This window comes from Oncorhynchus tshawytscha, linkage group LG23, assembly GCF_018296145.1.
Source record: "Oncorhynchus tshawytscha isolate Ot180627B linkage group LG23, Otsh_v2.0, whole genome shotgun sequence".
Taxonomy (NCBI): domain Eukaryota; kingdom Metazoa; phylum Chordata; class Actinopteri; order Salmoniformes; family Salmonidae; genus Oncorhynchus; species Oncorhynchus tshawytscha.
In genome coordinates this window covers 24,853,470-24,867,973 of record NC_056451.1, presented here as the reverse complement: position 1 = coordinate 24,867,973, position 14,504 = coordinate 24,853,470, and the positions used below count along the sequence as shown (strand labels likewise).

Sequence of the window (14,504 nt, the reverse complement as noted above, 5' to 3'; positions counted from 1 at the left end):
CTCGTTTTACTGTGGATATAGATACTTTTGTACCTGTTTCCTCCAGCATCCTCAGAAGGTCCTTTGCTGTTATGGGATTGATGGGATTGATGGGATTATGGGATTGATTTGCACTTTTTTGCACCAAAGTACGTTCATCTCTAGGAGACAGAACGAGTCTCCTCCCTGAGCGGTATGACGGCTGCGTGGTCCCATGGTGTTTATACTTGCGTACTATTGTTTTTACAGATGAACGTGGTACCTTCAGGTGTTTGGAAAAATTGCTCCCAAGGATGAACCAGACTGGTGGAGGTCTACATTTTTTTTCTGAGGTCTTGGCTGATTTCTTTTTGATTTTCCCATGATGTCAAGCAAAGAGGCACTGCGTTTGAAGGTAGGCCTTGAAATACATCCACAGGTACACCTCCATTTGACTCAAATGATGTCAATTAGCCTATCAGAAGCTTCTAAAGCCATGACATCCTTTTCGAAAAATATTAAGCTGTTTAAAGGCACAGTCAACTTAGTGTATGTAAACTTCTGACCCACTGGAATTGTGATACAGTGAATTATAAGTGAAATAATCTGTCTGTAAACAATTGTTGGAAAAATGACTTGTCATGCACAAAGTTGATGTCCTAACCGACTTGCCAAAACTATAGTTTGTTAACAAGACATTTGTGGAGTGGTTGAAAAATGAGTTTTAATGACTCCAACCTAAGTGTACGTAAACTTCCGATATTCAACTGTAAATAAATAGGGAAATGGGAAAGGGATACCTAGACAGATGTACAACTGAAATGTGTCTTCCGCATTTAACCCAACCCCTCTGAATCAGTGAGGTTTGGTCATAGATGTGTGGCTGATAATTCTACAAAAGCAAGTTGCATTTTTTAATGTTTAGGGTATTTCTTGTATTTCTTATGGAGTAATCAACGTATACATTTAATGTGTTTGTTTATAATAGCTAGGTTAAAACTGTGGACAGGCAAGCTGTTAGGACTAGTAATTGGGCGCTATTTAGGTTAGGCTATTTAATTGGAGAGACCTGTAAAACGTTTCCTTCTAATTCCATTGTCATTAGCATCGAACAGCCCCCGTGATATGCAGCTGGTCAGGGAAGCTAGAAACCATTATACACAGGCAGTTAGAAAAGCCAAGGCTAGCTTTTTCAAGCAGAAATTTGCTTCCTGCAACACTAACTCAAAAAAGTTCTGGGACACTGTAAAGTCCATGGAGAATAAGAACACCTCCTCCCAGCTGCCCACTGCACTGAAGATAGGAAACACTGTCACCACTGATAAATCCACCATAATTGAGAATTTCAATAAGCATTTTTCTACGGCTGGCCATGCTTTCCACCTGGCTACTCCTACCCCGGTCAACAGCACTGCACCCCGCACAGCAACTCGCCCAAGCCTTCCCCATTTCTCCTTCTCCCAAATCCGGCCAGCTGATGTTCTGAAAGAGCTGCAAAATCTGGACCCCTACAAATCAGCCTGGCTAGACAATCTGGACCCTTTCTTTCTAAAAATTATCTGCCGAAATTGTTGCCACCCCTATTACTAGCCTGTTCAACCTCTTTCGTGTCGTCTGAGATTCCCAAAGATTGGAAAGCAGCTGCGGTCATCCCCCTCTTCAAAGGGGGGGGGGGGACACTCTTGACCCAAACTGCTACAGACCTATATCTATCCTACCAGCATACCACCCTGCATACAACTGCTGGCTTGCTTCTGAAGCTAAGCAGGGTTGGTCCTGGTCAGTTCCTGGATGGGAGACCAGATGCTGCTGGAACTGGTGTTGGAGGGCCAGTAGGAGGCACTCTTTCCTCTGGTCTAAAAAAAATATCCCAATTCCCCAGGGCAGTGATTGGGGACACTGCCCTGTGTAGGGTGCCGTCTTTCGGATGGGACGTTAAACGGGTGTCCTGACTCTCTGAGGTCATTAAAGATCCTATGGCACTTATCGTAAGAGTAGGGGTGTTAACCCTGGTGTCCTGGCTAAATTCCCAATCTGGCCCTCAAACCATCATGGTCACCTAATAATCCCCAGTTTACAATTGGCTCATTCATCCCCCTCCTCTCCCCTGTAACTATTCCTCAGGTCGTTGCTGCAAATGAGAACATGTTCTCAGTCAACTTACCTGGTAAAATAATGGATAAATAAATAAATAAATAAAATACCATGCCTTTCCATGTCTTCAAAAGCCAAGTCAACAAACAGATTACCGACCATTTTGAATCTCACCATACCTTCTCTGCTATGCAATCTGGTTTCAGAGCTGGTCATGGGTGCACCTCAGCCACGCTCAAGGTCCTAAACGATATCTTAACCGCCATCGATAAGAAACATTACTGTGCAGCCGTATTCATTGATCTGGCCAAGGCTTTCGACTCTGTCAATCGCCACATCCTCATCGGCAGACTCGACAGCCTTGGTTTCTCAAATGATTGCCTCGCCTGGTTCACCAACTACTTCTCTGATAGAGTTCAGTGTGTCAAATCGGAGGGTCTGCTGTCCGGACCTCTGGCAGTCTCTATGGGGGTGCCACAGGGTTCAATTCTTGGACCAACTCTCTTCTCTGTATACATCAATGAGGTCGCTCTTGCTGCTGGTGAGTCTCTGATCCACCTCTACGCAGACGACATCATTCTGTATACTTCTGGCCCTTCTTTGGACACTGTGTTAACAACCCTCCAGGCAAGCTTCAATGCCATACAACTCTCCTTCCGTGGCCTCCAATTGCTCTTAAATACAAGTAAAACTAAATGCATGCTCTTCAACCGATCGCTACCTGCACCTACCCGCCTGTCCAACATCACTACTCTGGACGGCTCTGACTTAGAATACGTGGACAACTACAAATACTTAGGTGTCTGGTTAGACTGTAAACTCTCCTTCCAGACCCATATCAAACATCTCCAATCCAAAGTTAAATCTAGAATTGGCTTCCTATTTCGCAACAAAGCATCCTTCACTCATGCTGCCAAACATACCCTTGTAAAACTGACCATCCTACCAATCCTCGACTTTGGCGATGTCATTTACAAAATAGCCTCCAATACCCTACTCAACAAATTGGATGCAGTCTATCACAGTGCAATCCGTTTTGTCACCAAAGCCCCATATACTACCCACCATTGCGACCTGTACGCTCTCGTTGGCTGGCCCTCGCTTCATACTCGTCGCCAAACCCACTGGCTCCATGTCATCTACAAGACCCTGCTAGGTAAAGTCCCCCCTTATCTCAGCTCGCTTGTCACCATAGCATCTCCCACCTGTAGCACACGCTCCAGCAGGTATATCTCTCTTTTCACCCCCAAAACCAATTCTTTCTTTGGCCGCCTCTCCTTCCAGTTCTCTGCTGCCAATGACTGGAACGAACTACAAAAATCTCTGAAACTGGAAACACTTTTCTCCCTCACTAGCTTTAAGCACCAACTGTCAGAGCAGCTCACAGATTACTGCACCTGTACATAGCCCACCTATAATTTAGCCCAAACAACTACCTCTTTCCCTACTGTATTTCATTTATTTATTTATTTTGCTCCTTTGCACCCCATTATTTTTATTTCTACTTTGCACATTCTTCCATTGCAAATCTACCATTCCAGTGTTTTACTTGCTATATTGTATTTACTTTGCCACCATGGCCTTTTTTTGCCTTTACCTCCCTTATCTCACCTCATTTGCTCACATCGTATATAGACTTGTTTATACTGTATTATTGACTGTATGTTTGTTTTACTCCATGTGTAACTCTGTGTCGTTGTATGTGTCGAACTGCTTTGCTTTATCTTGGCCAGGTCGCAATTGTAAATGAGAACTTGTTCTCAACTTGCCTACCTGGTTAAATAAAGGTGAAATAAAATAAATAAATAAATTTTATCTCCGCCCTGAGCGCTCCAGAAAAATCCACATACTCGTTCTACCATATGCTATATCTGCTACATGATTTGTGTTAGATTAATGTTTTCACGGAATGTTGGTGTAGCGCTGCGTCTCTCCAACAGCACCTTGGAGAGGCGGCTGGGAATGGACATGATAAATATTTTGCGTCCCTGCCTTATGACAGAGTGGCCACTGCTTATCACAGGGCGGCATCAGCGCTCACCTAAAGGCCCATATGCAACTGGTTGAGATAAACTGTCATTGATTTTGGGCAGAATTATGTGAGGTTTTATCTGTTGTTGGAGGTACGTCTTTGTCAGTTTCGCTCAGAAAATGCAGTCTTCGTCAATCTGTCGCCATCGACGGCCCACTGCTGTCTAGCTATTCAAAAGAGCGGTAGAACCTTGACAGAACTCCTCCATCAGTATGACGCGTTATTCCGGCGACTACCACCCCGAAGCAACATGGAAGCCCACAGTGGAGACAAGCGTGGTCTTGAGCATTTAGACGAATATGAACCCAAACCAGCAAAACATATGCGTAGCCTGCACGATCGCATGGTGGAAAGGCGACTAGTAGTTATTTTAGAGGGGGCAACGCTGGAAACAGTGAAGGTAAAGACGAGTATTTCGCTATCCACTTTCGCCATCTAACTGCTGTGTTTGCAAACTAACGTTGTTACCGCTAGCTGCGTCTCTGATTACCCGCGTTATTGGATATAAACAATATAGATAGCTTCCTGTTCAACCAGACTTGCCTGGTAGATGTGTGATATGAATATTGCATTCTGCACGGTAACTTTTTGTATCTGAATGAACCAGGATGAAACTATTTGCTATTGGTTAGCTCCTGCCTGCAGGCCCACTGATGCATGTCCTAAAGCAGGGTTTCCCAAACTCGGTTCCCCCCCTCCCCTCCCCTGTTCTAAATAGTGGGCATGGAATTTGCACCATAATCAATGAAGGACGTCAATCATGTTGTACTCTTTCCCGTCAGGTTGGCAAGACATTTGAACTGCTGAACTGTGACCAACACAAGGGCATGATCATCAAAAGTGGGCGGGACCCAGGGAAGATTCGACCTGACATTACACATCAGGTAAGCTGTCATTTTCACATTGACCTAGTCATCTTTCTTCATCGCTCCTCTAACCCAGCAATATCCTGTCATTGTTCCCCAGTGTTTGTTAATGCTGATGGACAGTCCATTGAACAGGGCAGGTCTCCTGCAGGTTTACATCCACACAGAGAGGAACGCCTTGATTGAGATCAACCCACAGACACGCATCCCCCGAACCTTCAACCGCTTCTGTGGCCTCATGGGTAAGCCTGCTACGTTCTGCTGAATTTCTCTTCATACATTCACTCTCCTACCATCCTTCTCTCCAATCAATCATGTATTTATAAAGCCCTTTTGACATCAACTGATGTCACAAAGTGCTGTACAGAAACCCAGCCTAAAACCCCAAACATCAAGCAATGTGGCTGTAGAAGCACGGTGGCTAGGAAAAACTCCATAGAAAGGCCAGAACCTAGGAAGAAACCTAGAGAGGAACCAGGCTCTGAGGGGTGGCCAGTCCTCATCTGGCTGTGCCGGGTGGAGATTATAACAGAACATGGCCAAGATGTTCAAATGTTCATAAATGACCAGCAGGGTCAGATAATAATAATCAGTGGTTGTAGAGGGTGCAACAGGTCAGCACCTCAGGAGTAAATGTCAGTTGGCTTTTCATAGCCGATCATTCAGAGTTAGAGAAAGCAGGTGCGGTAGAGAGTCCAAAACAGCAGGTCCGGGACAAGGTAGCACGTCCAGTGAACAGGCCAGGGTTCCATAGGCAGGGTTCCGCAGGCAGAACAGTTGAAACTGGCGCAGCAACGTGACCAGGTGCACTGGGCACAGCAAGGAGTCATCAGGCAAGGTAGTCCTGGGGAGGAGGAGGGGGGTGGGGGGGAGAGAAAAATACACATAAATTCACACAGGAAACCGGATAAGACATGAGAAATACTCCAGATATAACAGACTGAGACCCTAGCTCCCTGACACAAAGTATTGCATCATAAGTACTGGAGGCTGGGACAGAAGGGGTCGGGAGATGTCTGACTACACCCCCGGACAGGGAAACCAGGCAGGATATAACCCCACCCACTTTGCCAAAGCACAGCCCCCACAGCACTAGAGGGATATCTTCAACCACCAACCTACTACCCTGAGACAAGGCTGAATATAGCCCACAAAGACCTCTTCCACGGCACGAACCCGAGGGGGGCACCAACCCGGACAGGAAGATCACGTCAGTGACTCAATCCACTCAAGTGACGCACCCCTCCTAGGGACGGCATGGAAGAGCACCAGTAAGCCAGTGACTCAGCCCCCGTAATGGGGTTAGAGGCAGAGAATCCCAGTGGAGAGAGGGGAACCGGCCAGGCAGAGACAGCAAGAGCGGTTAGTTGCTCCCGTGCCTTTCCGTTCACCTTCACACCCCTGGGCCAGGCTACACTCAATCATAGGACCCACTGAAGAGATGAGTCTTCAATATAGACTTAAAGGTCGAGACCGAGTCTGCTTCTCTCACATGGATAGGCTGACCATTCCATAAAAATGGAGCTCTATAGGAGAAAGCCCTGCTTCCAGCTGTTTGCTTAGACATTCTAGGGACAGTAAGGAGGCCTGCGTCTTGTGACTGTAGTGTACGTGTAGATATGTGTTTAGCACTAATTTAAGTTTATTTAGTGCTTTATCCAGGTAGCCGGAAAGTAGAGCATTGCAGTAGTCTAATCTAGAAGCTGCAAAAGCTTGGATTAATTTTTCTGCATGATTTTTGGACAGAAATGTTCAGATTTTTGCAATGTTACGAAGATGGAAAAAAGCTGTCCTTGAAATATTCTTGAGAGATCAGGGTCCAGAGTAACGCCGAGGTCCTTCCGTTTCATTTGAGATGACTGTAAAACCATCAAGATTTTCAGATCCAACAGAAGATGTCTTTGATTCTTGGGACCTAGAACTAGCATCTCTGTTTTGTCCACATTTAAAAGTAAAACATTTGCCACCATCCACTTCCTTATGCCTGAAACACAGGCTTCCAATTTTGGGGCTTCACCAGGTTTCATCGAAATGTACAGCTCTGTATTTTCCGCATAGCAGTGATAAATTATGTTTCCGAATGACATCACCAAGAGGTAAAATGTATAGCGAAAACAATAGTGGTCCTAAAACGGAATCTTGAGGAACACCGAAATGTACAGTTGATTTGTCAGAAGACAAACCATCCACCGAGACAAACTGATATCTTTTCTGGGTCAAGGTTTGGCTTTTTCAAGAGAAGCTTTATTTCTTCCACTTTTAGTGAGTTTGGTACACATCCGGTGGATAGGGAGCCGTTTATTATATTCAACATAGGAGGGCCAAGCACAGGAAGCGGCTCTTTCAGTAGTTCAGTTGGAATAGGGTCCAGTATGCAGCTTGAAGGTTTAGAGGCCATGACTATTTTCATTAATGTGTCATGAGATATAGTATTAAAAAACTTGAGTATCTCCCTTGCTCCTCGGCCCTGGCAGTGTTGTGCAGACTCAGGACAACTGAGCTTTGGAGTAATATGCAGATTTAAAGAGGAGTCTAATGATCATGATCTTTCGTCAAAGAAGGTAATGATTTTACCACTGCTGTGAAAATGAAAGCCGGTGAAAGCCATCCTCCCTTGGGGAATGCTTCTTTTTAGTTAGCTTTGCAACAGTATCAAAAATACATTTTGGTTTGTTCTTATTCTCCTCAATTAAGTTGGAAAAATAGGATGATCGAGCAGCAGTGAGGGCTCTTTGATACTGTCTTTCCAAGCTAGTTGGAAGATTTCCAGTTTGGTGTGGCGCTATTTCCGTTCCAATTTTCTGGAAGCTTGCTTCAGGGCTCTGGTATTTTCTGTATACCAGGGAGCTAGTTTCTTATGACAATGTTTTTTGTTTTTAGGGGTGCGACTGCATCTAGGGTATTACGCAAGGTTACATTTTGTTCCTCAGTTAGGTGGTTAACTGATTTTTGGACTCCGACGTCCTTGGGTAGGTAGAGGGAGTCTGGAAGGGCATCTTGGAATCTTTGGGTTGTCCGAGAATTTATAGCATGGCTTTTGATGATCCTTGGTTGGGGTCTGAGCAGATTGTTTGTTGCGATTGCAAACGTAATAAAATGGTGGTCCAATAGTCCAGGATTATGAGGGAAAATACTAAGATCCACAATATTTATTCCTTGGGAAAAAAACTAGGTCCAGAATATGACTATGGCAGTGAGTGGGTCCTGAGACATGTTGGACAAAACTCACTGAGTCGATGACGGTTCCGAAAGCCTTTTGGAGTGGGTCTGTGGACTTTTCCATGTGAATATTAAAGTCACTAAAAATGTGAATATTATCTGCCATGACTACAATGTCCGATAGGAATTCAGGGAATTCGGTGAGGAACGCTGTGTACGGCCCAGGAGGCCAGTAAACAGTAGCTATAAAAAGTGATTGAGTAGGCTGCATAGATTTCATGACTAAACGATACGTCTTTTTTCCCCCTGTAAATTGAAATTTGCTATCGTAAATGTTAGCAACACCTCCGCCTATGTGGGGGATATGGTCACTAGTGTAACCAGGAGGAGAGGCCTCATTTAACACAGTAAATTCATCAGGCTTAAGCCATGTTTCAGTCAGGCCAATCACATCAAGATTATGATCAATGATTAGTACATTGACTATAACTGCCTTGGAAGTGAGGGATCTAACATTAAATTGCCCTATTTTGAGAATTGAGATCACTCTTTCAATAATGACAGGAATGGAGGAGGTCTTTATCCCAGTGAGATTGCTAAGGCGAACACCGCCATGTTTAGTTTTGCCCAACCTAGATCGAGGTACAGACACGGTCTCAATGGGGATAGCTGAGCTGACTATGCTAGCGGCAGGCTCCACTAAGCTGGCAGGTTGGCTAACAGCCTGCTACCTGGCCTGCACCCTATCTCATTGTGGAGCTAGAGGAGTTAGAGCCCTGTCTATGTTCTAAGATGAGATGAGTTCACCCCTCCAGCTAGGATGGGGTCTGTCACTCCTTAGCAGGCCAGGCTTGGTTGTTGAGTCCCAGAAAGAGGGCCAATTATCAACAAATTATATATTTTGGGACGGGCAGAAAACCGTTTTCAACCAGCGATTGAGTTGTGAGGCTCTGCTGTAGAGCTCATCACTCCCCCTAACTGGGAGGGGGCCAGAGACAATTACTCGATGCCGAGACCTCTTTCTAGCAGATTTACACGCTGAAGCTATGTTGCGCTTGGTGACCGCAAACTGTTTCATCCTAACATCGTTGGTGCCGACGTGGATAACAATAACCCTATACTCTCTACACTCGCCAGTTTTAGCCTTAGCCAGTAGCATCTTCAGATTAGCCATAACGTCGGTAGCCCTGCCCCCTGGTAAACAGTGTATGATCACTAGATGATTCTTTTTAAATCTAATACTACGGGTAACGGCGTCGCCAATGACTAGGGTGTTCAATTTGTCAGAGCTAATGGTGGGAGAATGTAAAGTCTACAAATTGTGACCAGAAGTTACTGTATATCTCCCTCTCTCTTGTTTCATCCCACTTGTATTTCTGTTTCCTCCTAGTCCAGCTCCTGCACAAGCTGAGTGTGAGGGCGGCTGACGGCCCCCAGCGCCTGCTGAAGCTCATCAAGAACCCTGTGTCAGACCACCTGCCCCCTGGCTGCCCCCGTATTTGTACCTCGTTCTCCTCTGGGGAGGCAGTGGGCGCCCGCACCGTGGTACCAGAGGAGGGGCCCGCCACTGTGGTGGTCGGAGCATTTGCACACGGAGCGGTGAGTTTTTAGCTTAAGGCTCTAGGGTAATGGCCCGTGTGCACAGATCCAGGATCAGCTTCACTTACCCTCCCTCATTACTACTTCAGGGGCATCTTCATCCTACTTCTCTGGGGCAGAATCTGATTTAGGTACTGTTGATGTAGGTAGTTTGTTTTAGAAATATAGATGTTGGGGGTAGATTTTATTTATTTAGTCCCTACCAATGAAAAAAAAGGAGCTGGAATTTGGTAAATGATTATGCATTGGTTTGAGCTCTGCTTGTCCTCTCCTGTCTTAGGTGAATGTGGACTACACAGAGAAGACTGTTTCCATCAGTAACTACCCTCTCTCTGCTTGTCCTCTCCTGTCTTAGGTGAATGTGGACTACACAGAGAAGACTGTTTCCATCAGTAACTACCCTCTCTCTGCTTGTCCTCTCCTGTCTTAGGTGAATGTGGACTACACAGAGAAGACTGTTTCCATCAGTAACTACCCTCTCTCTGCTTGTCCTCTCCTGTCTTAGGTGAATGTGGACTACACAGAGAAGACTGTTTCCATCAGTAACTACCCTCTCTCTGCTTGTCCTCTCCTGTCTTAGGTGAATGTGGACTACACAGAGAAGACTGTTTCCATCAGGAACTACCCTCTCTCTGCTTGTCCTCTCCTGTCTTAGGTGAATGTGGACTACACAGAGAAGACTGTTTCCATCAGTAACTACCCTCTCTCTGCTTGTCCTCTCCTGTCTTAGGTGAATGTGGACTACACAGAGAAGACTGTTTCCATCAGTAACTACCCTCTCTCTGCTGCCCTCACCTGTGCCAAGATGTGCTCTGCCTTTGAGGAGGTCTGGGGCGTGTTGTGATGAAGTTGACAGCACACTGCTGCTCCAGCTAAAACTGTTGTCAACATGGACTAGAAATGGATCGGACAGTCAAGGAACATTGTACAGAAACGATCCACTTCACCAATTACCTCCTGTGGATTCGTATGATTCTATGGGTGTATGTATTGTGTGTAAAATATGGTATCTTACATTTCTCAATTTAGGCAAAGTTTGAATATGAAATAAATACTGTTTTGAATACACCATCTGTAAGGACTTGGCACCAAATATGGTCTTCCTACTGGTTTTTGTATACATGTATTCAGTGCATCATTGTTCCCATGGTTATACAGTGGAAATAAATGGTATAGTTTGTCCTCATGTTTCCACTGTTCCTTGTCAAAGAGACTAGGAGAGTAGGGAACAAAACAATTTCACTCATGATGGGGAGAAAAGTCATTTTCATGTAGTACTGGTCGAATAATCACTCAATGTACATGTAATTTGGGAGTAACAATGTAATAAAAACCAATACAATAATGATTGACAAAATATAACATTGTAGTTTGACATCTACTGGCATATTACTCTTTTAGTCCATACTCTCGGTCCATTTCCACAAGGAAGCACGTCTTTTGGCAACCCTAGGTCGCTGTATCCGTGGCTTTGTATTGGGGGTTACAACCATTTTGCAGGTTTTCTGATTGGCTGCTTTCAAGGCATTTCCTGCAGGTTTAGGGGCTTTGTAGCCTGTTTTTTTTGGACCTTGGCTGGTGATGTTGATGCTTGTCCTGCTGCTTTGTGGCTTTTGCCTACATGTGTTGGTCTCTCCTATTTCCCTTTGACCTTTTCCAACAACTGTCTTGTCCTTGCTAGCTGGTTTAGGTGACTTGCCTGCTGGTTTAGTTTTTGCTCCTGGTTTCAGAGCTTTTCCTGTTGGTTTAAAGGCCTTTCCTTTCTCTGCTGCTGGCTTCAAAATTCCTTTTCTCTGCTTGGCCCTCTCGACTGCTGCATGGTCTCTCTGCTTGGCCCTCTCGACTGCTGCACGGTCTCTGCTTGGCTCTCTCGACTGCTGCACGGTCTCTCATGGCTCTTGTCTTAATTCTCTTCTCATACGTCAGTTTCTGTAGTTTTTAGGTCAGGAGATGAGAGAAACATCTGCATACTTCAAAATTCCCAAATAACTGGTTGTGGTTTGACAGTGAATTATGCACCATGGTGCAATTTGCTTCCTACTCAGTTGAAATGAGCCAGTGGAAAATCAAACTGCCAAGGAGCTAAAACAAAAACCACCATGGACAGAAATGTATTACTTAAACAGTTACCTTGTTGAGTTTAAATCACCCAGATGCACCAACTCCAGTATTCTGCACCAGTGTCTCACCAGGCCTTTCACAGCTAAGTTCACACGGGTATTGTTCTTGGTGACATCATAGCCACCAGCAGCCAGGGCATGCTTGAGGTCCACAATGGAGATGCCACCCCGGTGCTTGCACTGGGAGACTACCCGAATGATGAGCTGGGAGACCCTGGTAGTCACATGCATTGCATTGTTGATTTTGGGTGCAGATGCAGCCTCTGCCTGGTATTTGAAGAGACGAACTGGGGTCGCTCGATACGGATCGAGATGAAGATGGGGATACACTCATTGGTTATCAAATATTTGAATTGACATAAACATCACATACTTCAAAATTGAAGATATGAAGAATGTGCTCTCCGAAGGATGGGGGTAGTGTAGCAACCTTGATCCAAAACATGACCTCGTCAAAATGTGCCGAACTCTTCGTGTAACAGCTAGGAGTTGACAGATGCCATACTGGTCCCGGTTCCCAGGTAACGTTAGCATCCACATCTAGCCCACACCGGGCCAGAGGTTTGTTAAAGATAGGAACTCTGTGGGTTTGTGCTACCTGGGAATGGGGGCATGCCCCCCCCCCCCGAATGTGCTACAATATGATGAGCAAGCAAATATTGAACAAGCTAAAGTAGCTAGCTAGATCACTCACTTGGCAAAGGCACTTTTTCGTTTCCTGTAACATTCTTCTTCTCTTGGATTGAACGCTTCAATAGCTGAGCCAAACGTCTAGCCCCTGCTTTCCCAAGACCCCGACCACCTGGGTGTTTTACTGGCTTCGTTTGCTGCTTCACGGGCGACTTGACCGGTGGTTTTACTGGCGGTTTACGTTTAACTTTCTCTTGTCCTCGGTTGATTACTGTAACTGTTCCCTTTGATTCTATGTTAACTTTCCCCTTTCTCTCTCGTTTGACATCTTTCTTTTTGCGGTCATTTCTAGGCATATCGTTGATTACAAGTTGTGCTCGAGCAAATAAAGTAAAAGATAGCTAGCTAACGTTAATATATTTGGTTAAACAGTGAGTTGGGAAAGTGGGATACGTTAGCGATCGAAATGATGACGACGTTTTGTTATCAATTTCAATTTACAAAAAACAACAATTTCAGTTTTCAAACGGTCGTTCGAAACAAACACATGTTTTTTTCAAGATAATTATCTTGAACGCGGGACGGGTCACCAGGAGCAAGAAAACTAACAAGCCTGTAACCAACATACAGTCTGGCCAAAAGTTTTGAGAATGACACAAATATACATTTTCACAAAGTCTGCTGCCTCAGTTTGTATGATGGCAATTTGCATATACTCCAGAATGTTATGAAGAGTGATCAGATGAATTGCAATTCATTGCAAAGTCCCTCTTTGCCATGCAAATGAACTGAGCTAATTTTCATGGCAAAGCTTCAAAAGGAGGGTGGTGCTTGGAATCATTGTTCTTCCTCTGTCAACCATGGTTACCTGCAAGGAAACATGTGCCGTCATCATTGCTTTGCACAAAAAGAGCTTCACAGGCAAGGATATTGCTCCCAGTAAGATTGCACCTAAATCAACCATTTATTGGATCATCAATAACTTCAAGGAGAGCAATTCAATTGTTGTGAAGAATGCTTCAGGACACCCAAGAAAGTCCAGCAACCACCAGGACCATCTCCTAAAGTTGATTCAGCTGCGGGATCGGGGCACCACCAGTACAGAGCTTGCTCAGGAATGGCAGCAGGCATGTGTGAGTGCATATGCACGCACAGTGAGGCGAAGACTTTTGGAGGAAGGCCTGGTGTCAAGAAGGGCCGCAAAGAAGCCACTTCTCTCTAGGAAAAACATCAGGGACAGACTGATATTCTGTAAAAGGTACAGGGATTGGATGCTGAGGACTGGGGTAAAGTCAATTTCTCTGATGAATCCCCTTTCCGATTGTTTGGGGCATCCGGAAAAAAGCTTGTACGGAGAAGACAAGGTGAGCGCTACCATCAGTCCTGTGTCAGACCTTAATCCCATTGAGAACTTCTGGTCAATCCTCAAGAGGCGGGTGGACAAACAAAACCCACAAATTCTGACAAACTCCAAGCATTGATTATGCAAGTGTAGCCGATGTGAAATGGCTAGCTAGTTAGCGGTGGTGCGCACTAGTGGCGTTTCAATCGGTGACGTCACTTGCTCTGAGACCTTGAAGTAGTGGTTCCCCTTGCGATGGGTAACGATGCTTCGAGGGTGACTGTTGACTTGTGCAGAGCATCCCTGGTTCCCGCCCAGGTTTGGGCGAGAGGACGGACGTAAAGTCTATACTGTTACATTGGTGCCGTGACACGGATCACTGGTTGCTGCGGAAAGAGGAGGAGGTCAAAAGGGGGGTGAGTGTAGCCGATGTGAAATGGCTAGCTAGTTAGTGGTGGTGCGCACTAGTGGCGTTTGAATCGGTGACGTCACTTGCTCTGAGACCTTGAAGTAGTGGTTCCCCTTGCTCTGCAAGGGCCGCGGCTTTTGTGGAGCGATGGGTAACGATGCTTCGAGGGTGACTGTTGAGGTGTGCAGAACCGACACCTGGTTCGCGCGAGGGGAGGGACGTAAAGTCTATACTGTTACACAAGAATGGGCTGCCATCAGTCAGGATGTGGCCCAGAAGTTAATTGACAGCATGT

At 45.4% G+C, this 14,504-nt stretch overlaps 1 protein-coding gene across 2 annotated transcripts; it reads left to right on the top strand.

The window, feature by feature from the left end:
• The first annotated feature begins 4,058 nt into the window (after window positions 1-4,058).
• On the top strand, window positions 4,059-10,890 carry LOC112222507 (ribosomal RNA small subunit methyltransferase NEP1). Of its 2 annotated transcripts, none has more exons than XM_042304998.1 (5): window positions 4,059-4,484; window positions 4,867-4,968; window positions 5,051-5,192; window positions 9,500-9,708; window positions 9,989-10,432. In XM_042304998.1, the coding sequence occupies exons 1-5, from the start codon at window positions 4,335-4,337 to the stop codon at window positions 10,061-10,063; spliced, it is 678 nt and encodes a 225-aa protein (XP_042160932.1). In that variant the 5' UTR covers window positions 4,059-4,334; the 3' UTR covers window positions 10,064-10,432. The 2 variants fall into 2 exon arrangements, with proteins under 2 accessions (XP_042160932.1, XP_042160931.1); XM_042304997.1 differs by lacking the exon at window positions 9,989-10,432 and adding an exon at window positions 10,439-10,890 and having other exon boundaries at window positions 4,061-4,484.
• The last annotated feature ends 3,614 nt before the right edge of the window (window positions 10,891-14,504 follow it).